Here is a 25,458-nt window from a genome sequence, read left to right on the forward strand (position 1 = left end):
GCAGGGGTGGGGAGACGGCGTGCAGGGGTGATTTCGAACCTTCCAGATATTTAGACGTTTAGGAGTTTTATTGTTTTAACGGTGATCCAGAAAACAAACACACAAATACAACGCAACTGTAAAACACAAACAGCTTCGGGGTTCATTGGCATTCATTAAGTATAACTTGTAGCAAAACGCACCCCTCCTGTTTCCAAAAGCTGTACCTGTACTGGGACGGCGAGATAAGCCCGGTGGTTAAAGCGTTCGCTCGTCACACCGAAGGACAGCGTTCGATTTTCCACATGGGTTCAATTTCTAGTGTCCCGGCCGGAATATTGATAAAAGAGACGTAAAACCATATTCACTCACTTACAGTATTATATTGTCACAGCAACCTTGTCTCATAGGTTTCCCAGCACCACATCACTCGGTACACATACATTAAAGAAGATAGTTTGAAATGAATAAATAATTGAGAACTTAAAATCCAATTAAAACATTCCTGCAAACACCATTCAGATAGCCATGACAAACACTATTGGCGTGAATAATCATCCAGAAAAGTATTGTTTTTGTATTAATTACAAGGTACACCATTGTACCCAACCCCCAGAAACTGTTAATAAGACCACAAATATAGTAAACTACGGTTATAACGAACTCAAAGGGACCAATAATTTTAGTTTGTTATAACCGTAGTTCGTCATAAGAATATATACAGCATACAATCAGCAAATATACAGCAAATTGACGGGATCAAAACACATTTCATTTTATCCGTCAGTTCGTTATAAGCGTGTTCGTTATACACGTAGTTTACTGTATATGAAAATACTGAAAAAGGACATATTTCTTGAAATAACCGAGTGATAGTATACATGCTGGAACAAATATAATTGTGACGAAAGATAGCTGTAGCGAAAAGATCCACAACAATTATGATGACATGGATTATGTGACAACACAAAAATAGTATCCGTTCAAATTGTTTCTTTAAAACTGCGATACATATCCAAGGGGGAATGGTAACGATCTAATATTTCATCACACTTTGAGTACAGAACACCAGAATTTTTATCATATCACTTCATATTACAGTAAACTACGGTTATAACGAACACGCTTATAACGAACTGACGGATATAACGAACTTACTTTTTTGGTCCCGACTATATGCTGTAGTTATGCTGTATATATGCTTATAACGAACTACGGTTATAACGAACTAAAATTAGTTGTCCCTTTGAGTTCGTTATAACCGTACTTTACTGTATATTGTATCGGTTGCCAGAACAACATATCATATCAATATGATTTCTTACTATCAACATATTAATTGCATGGCGATCTAAATGTAGAAATATTAAATTTCAAACTAAAAAGAAAAGAAATCAAATCGGATATGATATTATTTTTAAATCTTTACATGTAAAGAAAACTCCACTTGAGACAGGTGTATAAGGTTTCAGGCTAAGAATAAAATTCTGTCCGAAAAAAAACACACACACAAAAACAAAACAACAGGCGCCATTTCTTATTAAAGTTATGATGATCCAACACAGAGCCCGCTGGATACAACGGCATACCGAAAGTTACGTCAATAATTGCAATCGTGGACTACAGCGGGCACACTTCTGATATTATCGTACAGCAGAGTGATTAGTGGTAACGAGCACGCGTCAGTCATTAATTAATACAGCCATATTTCACCCGATTAATTCTGTTTCGATGACACACGTGTCTGTTTCGTTAATGATGCATATAGATCAATAGAAATACCTCACGCATGATTAACATTCCGTACATTTAACACATGGGTATATAAGCCTCACATGACCTGAACATGACCATTCCAACTTCGTGGTCTCTTGTACAACAACGGTGAAATGGATTACAGATTCGCACTTGGTGAGTGAAACTGACTTGTTTGATCTTTTCGTAAAGAAAAACCCTTCACATGGACGAGTGGTACTGAGCTCTATAACTATATCTCCATACGAAATATTTCAACAGTTTTGATATTCAAGGGTAACTTTCATTAACAATTTTTCAATTAAACGTTTAACACCTATATCAATCTTTTCTACTTTACCAACACTTTCAATAACCAAACACTTGCTGAAACAAACGTTAAGCATTAACATATCTACTTTGGAAAGAACAGTGGGAGACCTAAAATAGCTGAACTCTCTACAAATATGATATCTATATTTTGTGAACAATACGAAAAAGAAAAACATCCTAGTTTGGTGTTAGGTTGGCAAGAGTACAATGTGCTAAACCCATTTCTACGTGTAGTTGTTTGGCATATGACTAAATACGGTGTGACTCCATACCGATCCATTCACATTTCACGTGTGAAATAGATTTCGATCATATTATTGCTGGAATATTGATAACTACAGCGTAAAACCAGAATTATTCACTCACTTTTTACAGATGGGTATATTATATGAACCTATCTATGGCTCTCTCCAAAATATATCCGTATTCACTCACTAATTCTCCACTTGCATCTCCAGCCCTGGTCCTCCTGGCCGTGACGACACAAGTCCGGGGCCAACAAAACCAACAGGCGACACAATGCCAGAGAACGTTCCTGGCAAGCGCGATGAGCTGTGTCCAGAACGGGTCCATCAACTTTAACCACCTGACCTACATCACCAGCAATGGCACCTCCGGCCAAATGCCCCCCGAAGGAATACAACAGTTCCAGCTCCGAGCCTGCAAGTATGTGTGCTTTGACTACATCTCTTGCGTTTATCGGTGCCCCATCCAATGTCAGAACCGGCATATGTCTCATGTATAGGGAAACCCGTTAATCCGGACGGTACCGTTCCCAGTATAATCGTCCGAATAACGAATCTTCGGATTAACGAGTCTGTGTTAATGTCCAGTGTAGATATGTAGACGTTCCTCATAGTTATCTACCGAACAAACGGATCAGGAGTGATGAGATTTCACCGTATTCGAAATCATCAACAGAAATCCTCCATGTATATGTTTTGAAAAACATTATGATCCCATATTACTTTCCTTCGAATGTTAGAGAAGTATATTGGTAACTCCTTTTGCAAAGAATGTCTCGGTTCCATATTCCATATTCCTGGTTCCAGAATCTGTTTTCTATACTCAAATACGGCTACAATAATGCAACAATGCTGCATGCAATGCCAGACAATCTAACTCCAATAAGTCTTAAATCAGTAAAGAATGGGGGAGCATATGTAGGTCGGTGGTTAACGCGTTCGCTTGTCACACAGAGGACCCGCGTTTAATTCCCCACCTGGGGACAATGTGTGATATCCCTTTTCTGTGTTCCCTGCGGTGATGTGGCCGGCACAATGCTGTAGCATCATCCCTAATCACTCAGCCACTCAATAAACATTTTTTTCTTCTCGTAGCCTCCGTCCTCAGATTGACCAGTGTGGTCAGTTGGTTTCGTCAAGATTGGTCAACAGCTCACTCTGCATGAACGCCTTGGACAAACAACAGCTGATGCTCAAGGCCAAGAATATCTTTGGGGAATACGACAGGATTTGTGCCCATCGTGAGTCTTACAAACTGCTTTAAATCACTATTAAAATACTTTCGGTGTTGAAACTCTACCTCCATTGAATTATTTAGCATGATTCAACATGAAAGCAAAACATCTCAATACATAAACAAAATTGTATAAGAATGAAATTCAAATCACTTTATCTTCGTTAGGAAAATACAAGCAGAATGTTAAAATGATCTTCCATTTCAGCCTGCAGATACACGCTTCTGGATGAACTTCGTCAGTGCTTCAGTTACAATAACCTCGACCCAAGGACCTTCGTTGATGGTGCGTGGGGCCAGGGAGCAGTCATTGGTACAAATGAAGATCAGGTCTTCAAATTTTGCAAGTATGTACACTAACAATATCACTGTACATTTTGGATGGATAACGTCAGTTAACACTTTCAACTGCAAAACATGAGATTCCACCAAAGTATTTCATTAACTTTATCCCAAAGTAAATTAACAATCCATTTCATGCATAAACTTCACTTTATTTCCCTCAATCGCAAAACCTTTTCACAAAAAAAACTATTGTTGTATAATTTAATTTGAATAGTAAGAATAAACGTCAATCGTCAAACCATCATGACTGACGTTGACCTTCGTCTTCATCTTCCTTCGCCTGTTTCTTGCAGCAACCGACAGATGCTTATGCAGTGTATTCGTCAGAAGTCCCAGATGTGCCCCGATGCCGCAACTGTCTTCTACAGAATAGGAATGGACATCCTGTCAATGGAGAAGGGAATTGAGACGCTCTGCCAGGCACCAAGAGGTAACAATTATTCAATTCTTTGTTCACAGTGCAAAACATTGATAAACAAACTGAAATTTAATATATAAGAATCAAGAGGTCGACCGATGAGTTTAACCGCATCTAACAACTTCAAGACATTCTTGTAGGGCAATAGTGCTTTAGTGTTTTCACAACGGTCAATGTCTTCTTGGACAAAAGCATGTAAACACTTCGCTGAAGAGTTCAGGCTGTGTGATACTGCTACCAGCGCTTCACGTACTGTAGTTCAGATCACATGTCTCTTTTAAGGTCTCTGATTTTATCTTATGATGTGTCGTTTCTGAATTATTCAACTAAAGCATTCCTCCTTCAGTTTACCTGGCCGGTATCGGGTGCTTCACCAGCCCCACCCCCGAGGTGAAGATGTGCCTCCAGGACGGAAGCATGAAGATGCAGAACATGAAGCTCCTCCTGCAACAGACCATGCAAGAACAGCAGTTCAAGATGCAGACCTGCAGGTGCGTCCCTGTCCACAGATGTACCTCGGAGAATTAGTGCAATAATTCGTTATCTATTACTAAATTGGGGGCACATGTAACCAAGTCGTCTTGCACAGTTGCGCCCCTTACGCGTGTCAGAATACTATGATCATGGGTTCGAATACCAGATTCGATCATGTTTCTTGGTTTGTCAGCAACTTACCCCTGCTCTTGGGTTTCATCAAAGTGTTAAACGTCTAAAACCTGATTCACCTCGGGATTTATTCCAACATGAAACTGACATGCTATTATAATGTATAGATTACTGTTCAAAATAACTCAAATAATGTCCGATTTCTTTTTCACTGGCTTGTTATCATTTGTTCGTATTAACTGGGCAGGGTTTAACAACCTTGTCTGGAGTCAGGTGGTATCTGTCAACTGTGCACGACCCTTTAGCAGTACATTCTGATACCATGGAACATTATTAGTTAGAACAACACATCAGTCTATTCCTCCAGCTTTTTCAGTACATTTGTTCAAAAGATCCTGATTCCATTTCTTTAATTCTTACAAACAATACAACTGTTTCATATTATTTCTGAAGTAAAATAAATTGTTTCCACGGGATCTATCGAAATCCCCTCAAAATTGATAGACTATTTTTTGGCCCATTGATAAAGAAACTAACAAGAGTGTTGTTCGTTTTTCCAGCGTTCGTCTTCAGCAGGTGGATTGTGAGTTGGGCGCCTGGGCCCGCCGTCAGCACGACAGATGTGACAAAGCCGTCATTGGTCTGAGGAACGAATTAGAATGCAAGATCCTCCCTAGTCTCTGTATGCAGACACACCCGCAACAATACCAGAGACTCTGCAATCCAATGAACTTCCACCTGAACGAACGTGAGCAATACGCAAGCGCCGGAGTCGTCATGGTCACGTGGTCGACTCTCGCCATCTTGGTCATAGCTGGAATTTTCTCAACCGAGTGAATGACTTTAAGTTCAAGTAAATCCATCAAATCTGGCCCGAAATCTGACAAAGTTGATCAGCGTTGACAGAAAAATGGCTTATGACGGCCATGAAGAATTTCATTCTCCTTTTATTTGGCATTACCACAATACAATCCGACAATCCAGGATCGCCAACCCATTGTTGTACATAGCTTCATGTCCCATCGATCTCCCAAGCTTTCATTTGCTTTCGTAAATCAAGAACATACAATATTCTTGTACATTCCTAAATCCTATTTTAATTGATGCCGTGCATATGCAATACATGTAAATATGATTCCGTTAGTGTAGTACTATTTTTAATAAAAATATATTTTGTTCATAAACAAGTTGTTGGTCTTCAATTTCATTTCAGTGGAAATCTTCGGAGTACATGGTTAAACAGTGATGCACGCATCACCATAATCATATAAAACATACACGCAACCACATGGTCATGACCACAAAAATAATGCAGTGTTTCAAACATTTCCTAATGACACAAAAACATGCTTGCATACCATATGAACAAACGTAAAGTCTTCATGTGTAGTCCCCTGGGTTATAGGTATGCATCGTCTCACCTCTTGATTCAAGTTACTCAGAGGAATCATCAGTGGCATCAGTATGGAGTACGCCCGGATCCCAGCTATGAATTAAGTAAAAGTACAACTTCCGGATTTCACTAAAAGTGCTGTCAACTGGGATCCCACAAACCATCTTACGTGTCTTGTCTATTTTAGTCTCTGATGGTTATCTTAACCAGAGACATGTAACATTTTAAGTTGCTAAACAGAACAGTTAGCTACAAAAAAGCGGGTTAGAATACATTTATGATCTTTGTTAACGTTTCATTTTCTTGTGGTTAAAATGACAGCAAGTGCTTCTATGACACAGTATGTCTACTGATGACACGTAATCAGTGTATGTCCTTCCTTGACATGTCTGATACTTTATATAGCACTGCAGAGTGGTCTTCTCTTATACAATAACACACATACGAAAGAGCACCAATCTTCTGTATTCTGAATACAAATACTGCGACATGATCATCAAACCCACTGCTGCCATTTCCGCAAATGTAACAAAATATGCACCATAGCGGCAACGTAACCTGGAATCATTACATGCATTCTACCAGGGAATAAACCCAGACATCGGAAGAATATAACTTCACAGGATTTATTTATCTGTTGAATACCATAAATATCATATGAATTGAGATATTTAGCCATTTCCCTTTTCGCAAACACCTGTTGTCATTTTTTACATATTTTATGATCGTTACAATACAAAATGGTTGATGTTGATGTTCAAGTGAACACTTGACTTGCCTTTGCGTGTGTTTGTGAGAAGTGCCACCGGAGTAGAAGGCGACAGTATCGTCAATGTTTTGAAGTGATTCATAAATGCATGCTTTTAACACAGCCGGAATCATACAATAAATTCTGTTTTATATCTTTCTTTTCGCGAACACAGGATGTTATGACTGATTTTAAGTGATCCATTCATATATTTTTTACCTATATTTTGCCTTTCGAGGGATAATCGATACTGGTAATTATCTGGCTTTTAGGTTTAATATTATTATGATTGTGGAAGGGTTTTATCGACTCTATTTACACCAATAAAGCCAACAATCCAGCAACTGAACAAGGAAGTGAAAAGTCTTATCCATGAAGGTATGCAAGTGTTGACATCCTGTTTCGAGGGACGGAGACAGATTATGGGCATATGGTCATCTGTATCAGTGTCAGCATCTACGTATCCAGGTGATGTGTCACACATTCTCTACACACAATTTACACACTAGTCAGCGATAGCCATGGGGCATTCACTGTATGGGTATCACGTGGGGTATGGGTGAGAGCCCACAGAAATGACAACATTTATGTTGTGTTAATTCTAGCTTCGCTTATAATAAATTTAATCAAAGGCATATATAGATAGAGATATGTACATACGTCTTTGATTTAATTCATAATCTGTATTTCCCTTAATTGTTATAAAATAATTAGTATCTACATGTATGGTAAGGATGCCATGGCCCCAAATTATGTATATATATTTCCCACAGTGCAACTTGTTCTCAAAAGATCGGATTCAAAATGACGTCATACCACTGCACAGAAAGTAATGACGTTTTCTGCTATTCTTGATAGTTACCGTAAGGCCATCACTAAATCACATTGATGAAGTAAGGTTTAGATGTTCAAGACAGGAGGTACTCCAAAGAATGATGTACGCAAAATACGCAAAATATTATCAGAATTACATTCCGTGCCCAATACACATTAAAAAATTCTTTAAAATTAACAGTAGTCAATGTGCGCAACATGTGCGCAACCATTGCTCTCTTGGACCAGAATGATTTGATTCCGTATTTATAGCTTAGAACCGAAAGGTTTCGTGAGAAACTTCTAAATGACCTCTAATTACCTTCAGGCGACAGCAAGGAGTGTCGTTGCACCCATGACGCGTTGGAGACATCGATCCACCAAAACATGGACGAACAGAGAAACCATGTAAACAAGAACTTATTAGAAATACATTATGATGGTTATATTGCTCAGTTTCCTGTGTCAGGAAATACTTATAAGAAAAAGTATATGTGCGGTAGACATTGGAAATAATTCAATAACTTAAAAAATATTAACATGATCGGGATCCAAGTTTATTTTGATAATTCCTTGTTACTTCATGATTACGGTAAGAAGAAAACGAGCTAGTTTAAACAATTTATGCAAACAGTGCTGTAATCTATCGTTGTTTTCATATAAAACTTTTTTGATGCCATCCTTGATTTTACATTAAACTACGGTTATAACGAACTCAAAGGAACCACTTATTTTAGTTCGTAATAACCGTAGTTCGTCATAAGCATAAATACAGCATATATACAACAAATGGCCGGGACTAAAAAATAAGTTCATTATATCGACCAGTTCCTCATCAGCGTGTTCGTTATATGTAGTTTACTGTAGTTTAAAAAAAATATTTTTACACTTCTGTGTCGTGATGTTTTTCGTTGTTTTTACATGATAAGCAGGTGCGTAATGCATGAAACCGACAGATAAAGAAGTTTGATTTATTTTGAAAATCGGATTCGTTCAGAATTGGTCGCGTTTTGCAGAGGATGACATCTGTTTTGTTAATAAGTCTGAATTGATTGTGAAAATAATAATAATCTGGATTAGAACAAAATGATTGATTGCGACATGTCAATATGAAATTATATTTCCCGTTATGTTTGAATGCAGCGTATTTCATGGTTAACGTTATGCATTGTAATACATAGTTACTAATAATACATGTTACTCTGATTTGCATTTTGCAATGTTCGATGCACCTGAAGTTGTCAGAAAATATATTTCGAATAATGTTCAAGTAAACTAATTTGTGTGATTTATTAAATCTATAAATGCTACATAAGTTATCATATCCAGTTCTTATCCCAAGTGTCGCCTTGCCTCAGGTCATCCCCAGTACCCAGAAGTAATCAATCAGACTCATCAGCTGTCAGCCCTCTCTCACGATTGACGTTCAGGATCAGTGACGTCATATTATGTTCTACTTTGATTGGTTGCCTCCGTTTTCATTCAATTACGTCACAGGCTGTTGGAATACACATTAAAATCTTTAAATGAAAGTATCTATGTTCTTTTAGTCCAGTGCTTCACAGGGGTTGGAAACGCCAACACTCCACAGGATACACCAAGATGTTGGCAAAACTCATAACAGGTAAGCAGTGCTTGAACTTTAAGACTTACTGTTATTCAAATATTGTGAGTGGCGGAAGCTACCGGTAGCGGAGGACATGCTTACCTGTTCGACAAAAGTTTCAATGCGCTAAATTTTGTTTAATTTGCATTTTCCAACCAGTGCATGCGTCGTTTCAAAAGTTTAATTTGAGCACAAGTACATTTTAACTTTCCACAAGGAACCTATGTTAATCACATGTAAATGACAGTATATTACAATGTGATAACATTATATCTTAATACATTAAGAAAGTATCCGTACAACAAGTAGTTGAAATACTCTATACAAAACTAGAACTGTATTTTACACTTATCCACCTTATGAATGTTTGTCAACCACCTATTTACGAATGCTCTAGGCTATATTACATAGAAATAGATCGAAAAGGAAAGATAAAATAACGCTGATGCGATGTCATTGGATTTTGTGGTCACATAATAAGGTTACATTCATCATCATCATACTACCAGCAATATATGCCTTGGTATCGGTTGTGTAAAAATTGTACAGACTATTTCCATGCAGCATTTTCATTGACGTTTCTATTTCAACCAAATGTGCGACGTACATGAAAATGATAGTGATGCTTGAAGGTCATAGTGTCACACGTATTTCGGCAGTGCAGGACAGATCGTTGTAAATATTGCGTCCCGTCACGTGTTTCCACCATGAGCGTAGTGCCGGCAGAACCTGTTCACTAATAATGTTAATTACATTTTATATTATAAAAATCAAATTTTCAATTCATAATCACCACTTAGGTTGTGTTGTCATGACACTCATCTCCATGGCAACCGCGCAGACCACTGGAATGACCACGTGCCAGCAAACGTTTCTGCAGCGGTTGTACGCCTGTGTCGGCAGCAGCAACATGGACGTGAACAACTTTCTCTGGTTGGTCACAAACAGAACCAATGGTCAAGCTCCAAACAACACCGATCCCAACACCTTCAAAACACAGGCTTGTGGGTGAGTACTGGGTAACCTATTTATAATAATAATATTAACAGCAAAACAATAATAATAATAACATCCTGATGCTTTCGCACACTCAAGAAGTGTGGAGTTGAGTTGTACGTCCAAGATATTCATGGATGGTCTCTGCGCCTCCCCCTGGGGCAAATACCATCTCCTTTTTGGCTGGTTTGTATACCGGAGGGAGGCTGGCTGGGCTGCGGAGTTGAGAGATGATTTTCTCCATTGCGTTCTGTAACCAAGTGTTAACCAGCTTCGGGGTGTGGGGCTGGGGGTGGGGGGTAGTCCTAACTGGGGGATGTCGCAATGAAGTCAAAGCCGCATATACTTATGCTGGACCCGTCCTTGACACGACGAATCATGTCAAACAATAGATCCAACCACCCTCGCTCTTCCCTCAATCGCTGATAATTACCAATCATAATGGGAGGGTGTGGTTTGAAGAACGTGGAGGCTCTTCGTGATAGAATTGTATTTTGCACTTTTGCACACATTTATTTGTCTGATGATCCTCTTTTGAAACATGTCAAGACTCATGATGAAAACAAGGTTTTCTTAACCGAGCCAAGGATGTGGGACATAATCTCAATGTCAATGTTGATTTTGTTGATGTTTCTGAAGTGCTGAGTGTCACCCAAGCGAAGGGCCATATCAAATCAGACCAGACTCAGTTTTTACAGGGAGAGGCTATCTGAACGAACACTGCATCGAGTTAATGTGCAGTGTGTTGAGAAATGCATCAACCTTGCAGAGTCCCTCGCGTGGATGAAGTCGGCTGGCCTAAAAAAAGTAAAACAGAAGGCTTTCTGTTTGCTGTTCAAGACCAGTTACTTCCCGCTCGAAACCGTCAATGTGTGATTTTGCATCAAAATTAAAACATGAAATGTAGATTATGCAATGAATTTAATGAGACTGTCCGACGCATTGTCAGTGGATGCCCAGCTTTGGTAAAAACACTGTATCTTAAGCGACATGATGGAGTGGCTCGATTCTTATATTACCGTCTTCGCCATGCTTGTGGTTTCGACACAGAGGTCCATCCATGGTACGACCCAGAATATGTAGTGGTCATCATGGAAAATGATATATAATTCTTTTGAATAGGCCCGTATACAGCCTCAGACCTATCCAGGCCAACAAACCTGATCTTGTCCTTTTTGATAAATCCAACGAAAGAATTTATATAATTGAATTTACTGTTCTTTACGTCACTATTGTGATTGATGAGATTCATGAAAATCATGGCAAATGTGCGAACCTCGCTTTCGAAATGTCACGCTTACGTCCCAAGTACCAAGTTGTCCGACTCCCTATTGTTCTCGGTGCCTTAGGTTTGGCACCTCCCAATCTATTGTCTGACCACGGTCTGCTGCCAGGAATACAGTCCTTCTGACAATTTGGGTAATGCAAAAAGCTGCAGTGTTGGGGAGTCTTCACATTCTCCGAAAGGTTCTGGGTTTGACTAGGCAGCGCTTCCTGTGGGAAGTCCCATTCGCTGTCTGGGCTGCGTGTAGAGGGGGCAAGGGCCCTGAGCTGATGATGAGCCTAACCATCCTGACTGTGTCATGATCACCCAAATCCTCTTTGCTGCATTTAATTCTTTTAATCTGTAGAATAATAATATCATTATTGTGATTTTGTGGACTGACATCTGAAACGAGTAAACCAGTGGTCGATAATACGAAATATGTTTAACAATAATAGTATATAAAGCAGCCATTGCCACACACGATAGCAATTCTTTTTTTGTTAAATCATTATTGGGTTTTAACCCGTGTATCCAACAGTCTGAATGTATGATTTTTGTTTCAGTCAAGAAGAAGCCCTTGTCAAGTGTGGCATTGAGTTCATGAGGGAACTGATAAACGCCTCAATGTGCAGTCCCAGCCCGACCCAGCCCGAGGACCAGCGCCCCCTCATTGACCGTCAGTTCCGGGCTTTGTTTGGATCATTTGATCAGATCTGTGCCCATCGTAAGTGCCACATCCTTTGTATTGTTGACCTGAACAGCTCGCATCAATGGCTGGTTGGCGTATGAGGCAGAAACTGCGTTGTTGTCTCCAGCATGTCTCGGACGGTGGGGTAGCCTTGTGGTTAAAGCGTCCGCTCGTCACAGACCAGGGCCCTGTTCCACAAAGCGATTTTAGGGCTAAGATGATCGTAACTCTCATACTTTAACACCGGCTTACGGTAGTCGTAGGGCTAACATCGCTTTGTGGAACAGGGCACTGGGTTGCATTCACTGCATAGGTGCAATGAGTGAAGCCCATTTCTGGCGCTCTGGAATAGTGTTAAAATAAACCGAGGTGTAAATTCATACTCATTATATCTAATATCTGCATATCTGAGTTCAATATATGTGAGTGGGTATGGTTTTACGCCACCTTTAGCAATACTCCAGTTATGCCACCAGACATGGGCTTCACACACGTCCACTTGAAACAAAGGTGTTTTCGCATCGCAACTAGTCAATCGTGAAGGGATAGGTGTTTCTTGTGGGTCGTTTTGCTGGTTTAAGGATGCGTTGTCTTACATTTTAGTCAACTAATTTAATTGTTAAACCGAGTCAGTTAAAACAGTCATTCATGATTTCATTGCATTGTCAATATACTGCTTAATTGTCTCTTTAGTTTTCCTTGTCATTTTAAAAAATAACCGTGATGTAATAATTGAAAGACATACACCAAGGAATATTGTAGCTCCTGTAATTCTAAGCAAGGATATGTTTCTACACAATGCACTTGTGGAACATTTATTTGGAGACATTTCTGAAAACTATGGAAGTATTTCTGCAAACTATGGAAACATTTCTGCAAACTATGGAACTTTGAAATACTTTATGATCAATATTTCACCTGACTTTCTTGCTAACCCGCAGCTTGTCGTCAAACGCTGACTACAGACTTACGTAACTGCTACACTGAATCCAACCTCGACCCAGATCTTTTCCTGTCCAATTCCACAATGGGGCGTGGCGCCGTTATCGGGACGACAGATGACCAGGCCCAGACATTCTGCAAGTGAGTCACCCTTTTGAATAATAATCTGGAGGTCAAAGGCGTAATCACACAACGCAAGCACTTTGATAACTAGGAATATCGAAATTGGTTCGAAAATATTTGGTCTTTGGGGTATTTGCCAAAAATGATTCCAATTGTTTCAAGGACGAAATATATTTTCAAATTTGATTTTCATACTTAAGCATATCTTGCTTACGAAGTCAATAGTTTTCTAATGGTGGAGTGGGTTACATGCTTTTGGAAAGTATTTAAGTTACATCATGGCGTTCAAACTTATTTGGGGAAAGTAACACAAAATTGCATTAGATCGGTCGAAGGCATTTGACTGTCTTGCGAATTTTTAAAAATAAGAATAACCATAATAATAAGTATATAAAAGCGACAGAAAGCATTTCCATAATCATAGAAAATGTGCTGACAGATCCATTGTACAATTCCGACGATATCACGAGCATGTGTTTATGAATCTCTTTGAAATTGGCATGATACCAAGTGTTCGTGAATAGATGAGCGTATACACCCCAGCTGTGAAACCTACGAGCACGGTGTGGTGCTGACAAACCAAGACTAACAATGGGGGTTAGCCTGTGATTCGAACTCACGACCAGCAGACCAATTTCGCGTAAATTCACAAACGTAAGGACCACCAGGCGACGCCACATTACAGAGGCGGGTGGCTTAGGACTTGATCGTTGTCGATAGTGCTGAAATATGTTTTAGGGTTCGGGGATTTTATCATAAGTCTCATTCCAGAAACAAGGACGCTCTCGTCATGTGTATGAAAAAGAGGCGAGACGACTGTCCCGAGTCTCCCATCGTGCTGCGAGCTATTGGTCTGGACATTGACTCCATGGAGAAAGGTGTTGGAGTCTTGTGCAAGCATACTGATCGTAAGTAGAACCTTGGACCGAAACCACCGAGACAGGCCACGTCATAGACTGGTTGGAGTCTTGTTTCAAATATGAATATGTAAAAATACGAAACATATGAGAGAGAGAGAGAGAGAGAGAGAGAGAGAGAGAGAGAGAGAGAGAGAGAGAGAGAGAGAGAGAGAGAGAGAGAGATTCGGGTTAGAATTGGTCTTTACCAACCAATGCTCGTCGAAACAGGCGACCTTAGGAAGCGGGTGGTCAGGATAGCTAACTTGCTTGATGCTTGTCATCGTACCCCAACTGCGTAGATCGATGGCCATAATGTCAATCACTGGATTGTCCCGTCTCGATTCGTATATGCGGAATATGCGGCATTACACAACAAACACACAAACACTGGATGAGGTGTAATGCATGGATGGGGTTCTCTGTTGTTTCCCCGAAGAAATGAACGACAACACCATGTCACGAAAGCTTATAACCAATGAATGTAAACGCGAGATGTTAACTCGGGATCTCGGGAGATGATTGCAGTTTGAGTGAGCAGACAAAATAATGAACACACAGTAAATAACCAATAACCAACATCCAATGAAGGACTTCACACGTATTTCAGCGTGCTGAACCGAATCCAGCTTCTCGACACTGTCTACGAAAGATTACCACGAGACTACTCACCGTCCTTAATCTGAAAGTTTTCTGTATTGTTTGTTTCAGTGTACCTTATCGGTATTGACTGCTTCGCGGAGCAGACCGAGTCGGTTTTGCAATGTCAGCAGAAACAGACCCAGGACACTGTGCAGCTTATGCTGGCCTCCCAGCAAGAGAACCTGGAGGAGCAGCAGTTTATGGACAGATTCTGCCAGTAAGTCATACACATGCATATACATGCACATAATCATGCAGCTACACGTCTTTAAGGCCTCAAATTTGCGGCTAAAACGGTCGCCAATGCGACCTAATTTTTAATTTGTCTACTGTCTAAAATTCTGAGGTGGCCAAATGACTACCTTGAAAAATATCTTGTGGCGACTAAATTCTATTGCTACACATCTTTAGACACAAAAAAACATGTCTGCTACCACTTGTACTCGCAAATAATTCCTCTTTAAGTCAGCAATGAACCGAAATACATAAATATTAATGTAATTAGTATTTTATTTTAGTTGATAGTTTATTGGATAAGCAAGGAAATACCTATATAATCTACTAACATAAATTGCATCATTGTTCGAGTACTCAAGTACAATTTCCACTAATATATGATAATAGTTATTTAATGAAAGATAAGTTCAAATGCTTTTGGCAACCTACACTATTGGTTTGACTTCTAAATTTTACCACTGGCTACCTGGGGGAAAATATTTGTAGCCATACGGTTACTTGGTAACAAAAATAAACTTTGAGACCTGGTCATACACTCATAAGGACAGTGAGTCAATGAATCAATGGTGTCCTACGTTTCAGTAATGTGTAAACGACACTTCGGTGGCCTGTAACGCTTACTGTAATCACAATAGTCGTTATCGCATTGGATATTAAAAAAGCTGGCACACCACGGAATTGTGAAGTAGATAGATCCACTGTTTTCTCGACTGTGCAATGTTATTCTAAAATAACATATGCTAAGAAACAATTTTGACTCTTGGTATATTCAACGTCGACAGTGCCTAGGACCTTCTTCGTATGCTATGAACTGCGCAAAAGGACAATATGAAACGTCAACGCCAAAGAATAACTAATCTCGATTATCCGCCGAAACTGATTCCATTGGGCGCAAAAGACAAATTAGAGGCGGAAATTAAATGGATGACACCAGGTGTTCGCGGAAAGGACAGGCCCTGACCCGTGAAGATTCGGGGTGGAATAGGTCTTCAGCAACCCAAGCTTGCCGTAAAAGGCGACTATGCTTGTCGTAAGAGTCAACTAACGGGATCGAGTGGTCAGGCTCGCTTACTTGGTTGATGCATGTCATCGATCTCAATTGCGTGGATCGATGCTTATGATATTTATCACTGGATTGTCTGGCCCAGACTCGAATATTTACAGACCGTCGTCATATAGCTGGAATATTGCTGAGCGGGACGTAAAACAACAAACGGACCAACCAACCTGACGTACCGGTAGCACTCGCCACTGACAGAATTTGCATACAAAAGTGTTTGTTTGTCGCCTGATTCCGCTCAGCAGCACACTTGCCATGCCATGGCGGGCTGTAAACAGACGATCAGGCGAAGGATCACAAAATCCAGGGACTCGATAGTGCATTTACTGACTTATTTGAAACAAAAAAACGATATGTTAGTTTTACAGTGTTGAAGAAGGACAATTCTCGATCCCAGACCAAATTCTACTCCCAGACTAAATTCTAATTCTATTGTTATACGATCCTGTGTAAAACTGAGACTTTGTCTCACAACTAGTGTGTTGTGAGAAATATAATTTGAGTTTACAGGTAAACAAAATTGGCTTGGAATGACTTTCATTAGGCTGAAAATGGTTGAAAGCGAAATATGAAGATATATAATACTGTATGTTACTTTTCACAAGGCGCATTTGACTGATTATGAATCATAACCTATTAATTTCAGGATTCGCGTGGACCATGTAGGCTGTGACCTTGACGCCTGGGGCCAAAAGAAGCACAAGTCGTGTAGCCCTGCTGTAATGGGTCTCAGGACGGAGCTGGAGTGCAACCTGCTCCCTGATGTGTGTCAAGAGAGTCTGAAAAGCACCGTTGACAAAATATGCCACGTCGACAACTTCAAGCGAGACAAAAGACTTGGTGGTGGTGCAACTTCCGCTTACGTCTCAATGGCAACACTTCCGTTTGTGCTGATGGCTGCCATTTCAATTTACTAAACTGGTCACTCCTCACCGAAAACTGTTTGAAAAAATATACTGCAGAGTGATGGTTAAAACAGAAACAAACATCCTGATGAAGTCTTAATGACGGAGAAAAGGAAAATGTACTGTTTGTGTTTTATTTGTGAAGTGTTGCGTTACATAAAACGCATTAAAAGAGAAAATACTATTTAATGAATATTTTATTTATACTCCTTATATGAAGTACAAAGTATTTATGTTTGTTAATTGTTGAATTAAATTTCCTTACAATGCACATACAATTGTTCTTACATTGTCTGCTTCTGGTACAGTAGTGCTTTGGTCCCATTGTAAATAGTGTTGTATTCAAACTAGGTATAAATTTAAATTCAAAACCATTTTTGTTTACCTTAGTTGGATACAATAACGGTCGTATACACAAGTGTTCAAAATAAACTTCCCTCTTGAAAGAGACTGCGGCGCGGAACTTCTTCGTCACGGTTGCGCCAGTAGCACGTTTGTTCCTTGATCACAAACGATGCGCGAATCTATCGCGCCAATGTCAAAATAGAGGCACTTTTGTTTTGTACTGCAAGGCAAAACAAATGCACTCTTCATTGCGACCGAGGTGCGAACCTTTCGTTCACCTTCCGTTGTCTGTCTTGTATTGTAGTGGTTGTTCACTGTCAAGATGATAGCATATATTCAAAGGATCTGTACCGTAATCCGTAGCTTTTAAGTCCACTAGCAGTAGATCCTACATTGCTTTGTAAGAAAAATGCCTGTTTGCTAGTCTTAACTTTTGCTGTACTGTTTATCATGAGGTGTCACATCACACCCCTACCTGTACATACGGAATAAATATCAAATGATTGTCATAAATGTGTCAGCCCTATGTTTATATTAAATTGTGTATTATATTATGATTAGTTTAAAATCTTGAACTGTGCTAGTCGTCACTATCAAGAATCTATCTGTTACATTCTTATCATTTAATTGGTGCTATGCTCGGGCTAGTTGACTGTTCCACCAAATTTGATTCAAGGCATTCAAAACATCTATTAGCAACAAGCAAATTCCGGCTGAATTATTAACATGTGTTTATGTATCACTGTCACATGATGATATCAGGTGTTCAATAAAAGTGTATCCCGCACCATAGGTGGCACCCATCACAAACACATGCAAAGACAAGTAAAAAACACTGGATCATGTGGTAGAGGTCAAAATAGGGAATTCCATCGGACAGCTTTTTTCTCACTGATGCGTCTAATGATTAAATGTCCTCCCCATGTCTTCCATGAAACTTTTCAAAACTAAGATATTTTATTAAGGCCTTGAATATGTTCACCCTGACAAACAATTTATATGATGCTCTTAGAAATCTTCATTCAAAGAGCATGCTTGATTGTACCTCAAAAGTTGCGAAGAGGCTGGGACTGCTGGAATTTTGCTCGATATAAAGGAAACGATGACTTATAAAAAGCTGAAGTCATTTTTCTGTCATAATCAAGTTTTGCATGATCGTGGGGGGTGGGGGCAAGGGGCAGGTGTGTGTGAGTGTGTGTGTGGGGTGTGTGTGTGTCATAAATGGTGCCCATGGGGATGCCTCCCTGCTTAAATGTTATGTTCCCTGCATTTCACATGCTGTTTTCTCAGTAAACCTCACATGATAATTACTTCCACTTTTGACAATTGTTCTGAACCTTTGAAGATATAGATAACTACACCAATGGTATTTTCATGTGGGATTTTCCTGTGGGATAGTGGAGCAAATTACAAGTGTTTTTTCATGATTAGTTTTGCACTTGAATTTGAGTTATCTGCTCTTGTTTGGTACATGAACATGGCAGGCATGATCGGTCTACGAGTTTCTTGATTGGACAGTTTATAGACGAATGTCTGTACCTATACTGGATCGACAAGAGGGCGATTCGGGCCTTTTATCGACCTAACATGAGTATACTTTTCTTGCCAAGTGCAGTTGGGACACCTATTTGGAAACACGGAATTCCCGCCGGGTTCCAACACTATTCTGGCTTCATGACCGAAGACAAGCATCTTTCAAGACAATAAGCAGCGTTTATGTCTGCAGTGTTCGGCGACTGTTTTCAGCCTAGTAACGTTTGGATAACGTTTGTGTTGTTTTTCTTGTCAAAACCATTTTTTAAGTATGTACTTTCTTTTGCCCGACAATTAAGGTGCGTGATATACTATAAAACATCAACGCTAGGGAATAATAATCCTTAATACTGTGAGGAAATATTGACAGAAAGTACAATTGGAATTATTACCATGTGGATTCTCAAGGACTTCAAGGACTTGCTTTGCGTTTTGCAGTCTCAGAAAAGAACCAATTTCATAACATTCACCACTATCCCACAAAACAAACTTGAGGAAAAAGTTTCCATGGGGAACTTGTTACCAAACGTGGTGTCCAGAGATATAGTTACATATCTATCTTCAGAGGTTCGTGACAATTTGTCCAAAAAGAAGAAATATAGTAGACAGTAGGCATCCCAATAGGCACCAATTTTGCCCACCCCCCACCCACCCCATCCCTCACACACACACACCCACCCCCATGTAGATTATCTGTTTCTTTTTCATATGAATCTGAACTTCTACTCAGATTGGTAAAGTTCAAAACAAAATAATAAAGCCAAGAAGTTTAACTGAAGCTTCACGTATATGGATGATCAGATATCCAATTCCCGGCAACTAATTTACCCACCTGAACCAGAAACAATGGAGGCCAGTGAGACTGCCTCGCCTCGTCTGTCTGTGTCATATGTAGATCTTAAGATTCAGAGTGACAAACCACTATCCACAAGTCTGACAACATGACATTTATGTCGAGCAATATTCCAGCAGTTCCAAGATTTGGTGTCTACATATGACAACTTTTTAGGTACAATCGAGCATGCAATTTCTTCCAGCATATCAAAATACGTCATAACCATCGTACGCAAAAGTTGTTACAACATTCAAGGCCCCAGTAAAGCGTTCAACATGTCGTGCCCTGAAAACAGGTTGTTCCAACTCCAAAAACACAACTTTCTAGTTACAACGATTTGAAAATTGTCATGCTTGTATTGTTTGTAGATGTCTTTCAGTCTACACTGTATTTGGCACGAAGATGTACACATGTATTCTCAAGTGACAAGTCCATGTTAATCTTTCGAAAAGATCATACATTTTCTGGAAAACAGATTTTGTTTGTTTGGAGATAGAACAATTATCTAAACATTTTGCAGTTACCTTCAGTTCCAGACTGTCTTAAACACTATTTCCAGTTTCGATCAATACTTTAGACATGTATTTGATGTCTGTATGTCACTAATTGTGCCATGGTAGACACGTGGGGGACAGTTCCAAATTTGACGCATCAGTTTCAAAAATGATATCCGATGCAATTCCCTATTTGGACCTGTACCATACGTTCGCGTGTTGTTGTTTTTTTAGGTAAACTTGACTAGCCTTTGCATGTGTTTGTGACGGGTGCCACCGGTGAGGCAGGATCCGCTGATCCTTTCGCGAACACTTGGTATAACACATGCTCATGACAGTCGGGATGCTTTTAGCAGATATTTCTTATGACTATGGAAATGGGTATTTTGTCTTTTATTGTCATGGATACTGTAGACAAAGGGTTTCCAAAGTAAACACGATACCACTCTTATAACTATAGGTCTAAATTTGTGCCTGTTTAATGTATGTTATTTATATCAGAGCAAATTTGTTGTCAGCTCTTTTTAGAAATAGTTTATTTACAAGAAGAGATTTTCCTCGTCTATTTCTGATTCATCATTTATGTGTCTATCAATATTGCTTACGTTTTACTCAGAATATAAAGTTTGGATACTATATTTTTGTCCTTCTCACCTGATACGGGCGGTGGGTTAGACTAGTGGTTAAACCGCTCGCTCGCCACGTGGAAGACCCAGGTTCGATTCTCCACATTGGTACAATGTGTGAAGCCCATTTCTGGTGCCACCCCCATGGTATTGCCGGAATATAGCTTAGAGCGGGGTAAAAACATACATACTCAACTTGAATGTTTACACAGCATCCACAAGTCTCCAATGCAAAACACAACACGTGGTATGTAAAGACCTAATTACGCAAACTTGGTCTGACTTGTTCTTACATACACAATAATGAGTGAGTATGGTTTTACGCCGCTTTCAGCAATATTCCAGCAATATCACGGCGCGGGACACCAGAAATGAGCTTCACACATTGTACCCATGTCGGGAATCGAACCCGGGTCTTCGGCGTGCCGACGGAACGCTCTAACCACTAGGCTACCCGACCGCCCCACATACACAATAAAATCCCCCCTTATGTGGAATTTTGTGTGTTGACATTTTGATGTAGTTAACACTACTTGTTCTAGTTTCCGACACAAGTGAAAGATCTCTCTTCGTCACCCCTCACGCCATAAACTGTGTGTATGATCCATCCGCCAACTGGTGCCAATCAAAACTTATTTACAACCGCATTTCGGCAACAGTTAGGTTCCAATAAGGTATCTGAGTCACCAATCACTAAACGGGACATGCCCTACTTGTTCATGGTGTGTATATTTCCATGAAGAAAATAGCTCCATCCCTACATTTTTGACACCAGTGGCAGACGAGAGAGTGAGTGAGTGCAATGTTCAGTTTATGTTGCTGTAATAGACACACAGAATGAAAATCAAACATAATAACCACGTGGAATCGATCACAGGTCTTCCTCACGTCGAGCCAACCCTTTACCCACAATGCTACGTCCCACACCCCACACCCCACCACCTCCCCCAAGGTAGTGTGAAGTGGAGGAGCTGACGAGTGGATGTGGAGGAGGAAGGTTGGACTGAATTCGCATCGGATTACATAATGAATGACAACGTAGCAGCCATGGGGCAAACTGTTCCTTTTCTTGTGACAACGATGCGATTATGAGTGAGCGAGTGAGTATGGTTTTACGCCGCTTTTAGCAATATTCCAATAATATCACGGCGGGGGACGCCAGAAATGGGCTTCACACATTATACCTCTGTCGGGAATCGAACCCGGGTCTTCGGCGTGACCGCTATGTTTTAACCACTAGGCTATCCGACCGCCCCGATTATGACTGGTCCCTAAGTCTTTCACGTTGTTAATTGGCAAATTTACGCTTACTTAATCAAAAGGTTGTGTTTTTTTGTTGTTGTCTAACGCCACAATCGACAATGCTCAATCTATATGATTGCGGTCTGTAAATAATGGAGTCTGGATCAGACAATCCAGAGTGTGACATATGGAGCACCCATCTTCGCTATTGGGATATAATGACATCAACGAGCCTGACCGCGTGATCCGGTTAGTCGCCTCTCCTGACAAGCACTGATTGTCGAAGGCCAATTCTTACCTGGATCTTCACATGGTTTGATCAAGAGCGACTCATTGGCCCAGTGTTTTTGTTAAATCTGAGGAGTAATTATTGGTCATACCTGAATTCATTTGTGGTCATATTATAATCCTCTCTACACCTCATTTTTCCTTCATGGTTTCGAAACGGTATTGGTTTTTGCTTTGTGCAGAAATATTCCGTGCATCGATTGATGACCTTTATATAGGACAGTGTGTCATATTTTATTCAAAGCTGCATAATTAGAAATAAATGAACTTTTAGAACTCTTTGTGAAGATTATTGGATGTGTTCATAAGAAAGAAGATGGGCGTTTCTTCTTTTTAAGACTTCATGTAATGGATTATAACATCACCAAGTCTTTGATCTTTCCCAATATGTGTAGGAAAAGGATATAAACATATCCAGAAAATTCCTTTTGGGTAACAGCCTTCACCATGATTAGATTATGTTCCACCAGCAATCCCAAAAGTCGGGTGATAGAATGATATAAGGTATTTGTCAGTCATATACGTACATGTCCCATGACCTATTCGAGTTTTGTGGGGGCACGGGTGGCCCAGTCGTCTAAGACGCCGCAATTCGCAGTGCAGAGTTGCGTCCCTTGGGCACGCCAGAAACCTGTGATTGTCGGTTCGAATCCCGGTTCACCCCGATTATGTTTCAAGGTTTGTCAGCACCATACCCCTGCTCGTGGGTTTCACCGAAGTGGTAAACGTCTTAGACCTGCATCACTTCGGGCTTTCCTCCCACATTAGGCTGACATACCGTGATATAACTGGAATAATGTTAATAGCGGCGTTAAACCCAACTCACTCACTCACACACTCACTATTCGAGTTTTGTAACTAAATGCTTTTTAAATCGGGTGTCGAATGTTTATGGCCACTTTGTTGTGCGAACTATGTGAGTGGTTGGTGCTAACAGTAGAGCAGGATATGCCTACCTTTTTCGCGAACACATGGTCAGTTTGAATGCTCCACACCAGAAGAAAAACTGCACAATGAAAATACGTATTTAATCAGCTTCTTTATTCTTTGTAACGACGGCTCATGGCTAGTGGTTGCCCCTTCATCGGGTGGATACTGAGTAGAAATATTGTACTCAACAGCTCACTCAGTATTCACCCGATGAAGGTGGATACTGAGTAATAGTATTGTACTCAACAGCTCACTCAGTATTCATCCGATGAAGGTGGATACTGAGTAATAGTATTGTACTCGACAGCTCACTCAGTATTCATCCGATGAAGGTGGATACTGAGTAATAGTATTGTACTCAACAGCTCACTCAGTATTCACCCGATGAAGGTGGATACTGAGTAATAGTATTGTACTCGACAGCTCACTCAGTATTCATCCGATGAAGGGGCAAAAGGTAGCCACGAAACGTCGTTTCAAAGCTTACTGAAGGTGTTATCCATGGAAGGTTCCGCGTCTTCATGTTCTCCCAACTTCTAAATGCCTACCAAAGACGTATTTTGTTTGGTTTTATGATTTTAAGTGAAGCGAAACTGTACCTGTCAAAATCTCCACTTGCCTCATATCTCCCACAAATAGATTCAACATTCATTTACGTTATATTATCTCAATTGATGTTCCAGGTTTTGAAAGGCATTTAGAAGTGATACACATACGGAGGAGAATTTATGGATGTCAACTTCTTTATTATAAGGAACACAGCATTTTGGAGCATATGCTTACTTCTTCATCAATTAATGTTCTTAAGTTAGGTTAGATATGTCTATAGTGTCTCTTAGGATATCAAACACTATCGTGATACCAAACTCCTATCAATAATCGTCGCTGATAGGAAAAGCAAACCCATTAAAATGTAGATGATGGCAAACTAAAACACATCACTCTTGACTCTTTATCATGTTTATTGCGAAATCCACTCTGTGCATCATAAAATTTCCGGTAATGTTCACTTAAATAGACATTATTTCCTGTGGCTGGGGTCATGGCTTCAAGGTCTGAATGTAAGGTGATGTAGTACTTCACTGGCGCAGGAATGAGAAACTATTAACTTCTACGACCTTCAGTTATAACATAATCATGGACATGAATCATTTTCTATCGTTTAAGTTATCTAACATGATCCGGGAACCATTGGTCTCGTCTTCTATGTGAAGTTGCTTCCCTTTGCTGTGACAGGGTGCGATTTGATTTCAACAGTCACCCTGATTACCCTTTGTTTGAACATGCTCTTTCTTCCAAGATTTAAAAAAAGCGTAATACGACACTACTCAAAACTTGTTTGATCAGGGTAACAACATTCAATGCCTCAGTAAAGCTTCAAAAAAAAATTATGGTAGACATGTGGAGGACATTTCTAAATTTAACGTATAATTGACAAACATGATTCTAATGCAATTCACTATTATGACTTTTTCTTCAGACGAACAATTGACTTGGCTTTCCATGTGTTTTTGACGGGTGCCAACAGTGGGACAGGATAGCCTCAACATTTCCTCACCTGGTCTTATCATGATTTGATAATGACTAATAAATGATTAAGTCGGGATCGTAAAATAGAGATTTCTTATGATTATGGAAATTGCTCGTTGATTATACCATTCGTGAACTGCCTACCCCCTCATCAAGAACAGTCTTTTTCATGTTAAAAAAGGCATGATATATGAAATCAGATAAACACTTTGACAGGTCAACATCTGCTGTTGAAACAAGTTTAACAAAAGAGTCATAACTTACAATCGCACGACATATAAGTGGTAGGCTAACATAATATTTTCGTTAATCAGTGGATGTTTGGTACTAGAAAAACTAAATACTGTGTTGGACGACGTTGTATGCAAGTCATTTCGACATATCCCTGTTCATCTGTTTGATCCATTGTACATGGTTGATGCGAA

General features: G+C 39.8%; 2 protein-coding genes across 2 annotated transcripts; both read left to right on the forward strand.

Annotated features, from left to right (window-relative positions):
- The first annotated feature begins 1,868 nt into the window (after positions 1-1,868).
- LOC139471528 (uncharacterized) lies at positions 1,869-5,949 on the forward strand. The gene is made up of 7 exons (XM_071253903.1): positions 1,869-1,890; positions 2,505-2,712; positions 3,387-3,532; positions 3,734-3,872; positions 4,164-4,300; positions 4,635-4,779; positions 5,455-5,949. Exons 1-7 carry the CDS (start codon positions 1,869-1,871, stop codon positions 5,729-5,731), a joined length of 1,074 nt encoding a protein of 357 aa, XP_071110004.1. The 3' UTR covers positions 5,732-5,949.
- Positions 5,950-9,450: 3,501 nt separating this feature from the next.
- LOC139471582 (uncharacterized) lies at positions 9,451-17,222 on the forward strand. The gene is made up of 7 exons (XM_071253960.1): positions 9,451-9,472; positions 10,255-10,462; positions 12,281-12,441; positions 13,347-13,488; positions 14,242-14,378; positions 15,078-15,225; positions 16,952-17,222. Exons 1-7 carry the CDS (start codon positions 9,451-9,453, stop codon positions 17,220-17,222), a joined length of 1,089 nt encoding a protein of 362 aa, XP_071110061.1.
- The last annotated feature ends 8,236 nt before the right edge of the window (positions 17,223-25,458 follow it).

This window comes from Haliotis cracherodii, unplaced genomic scaffold, assembly GCF_022045235.1.
Source record: "Haliotis cracherodii isolate W230 unplaced genomic scaffold, xgHalCrac1.p SCAF_23, whole genome shotgun sequence".
NCBI lineage: Eukaryota > Metazoa > Mollusca > Gastropoda > Lepetellida > Haliotidae > Haliotis > Haliotis cracherodii.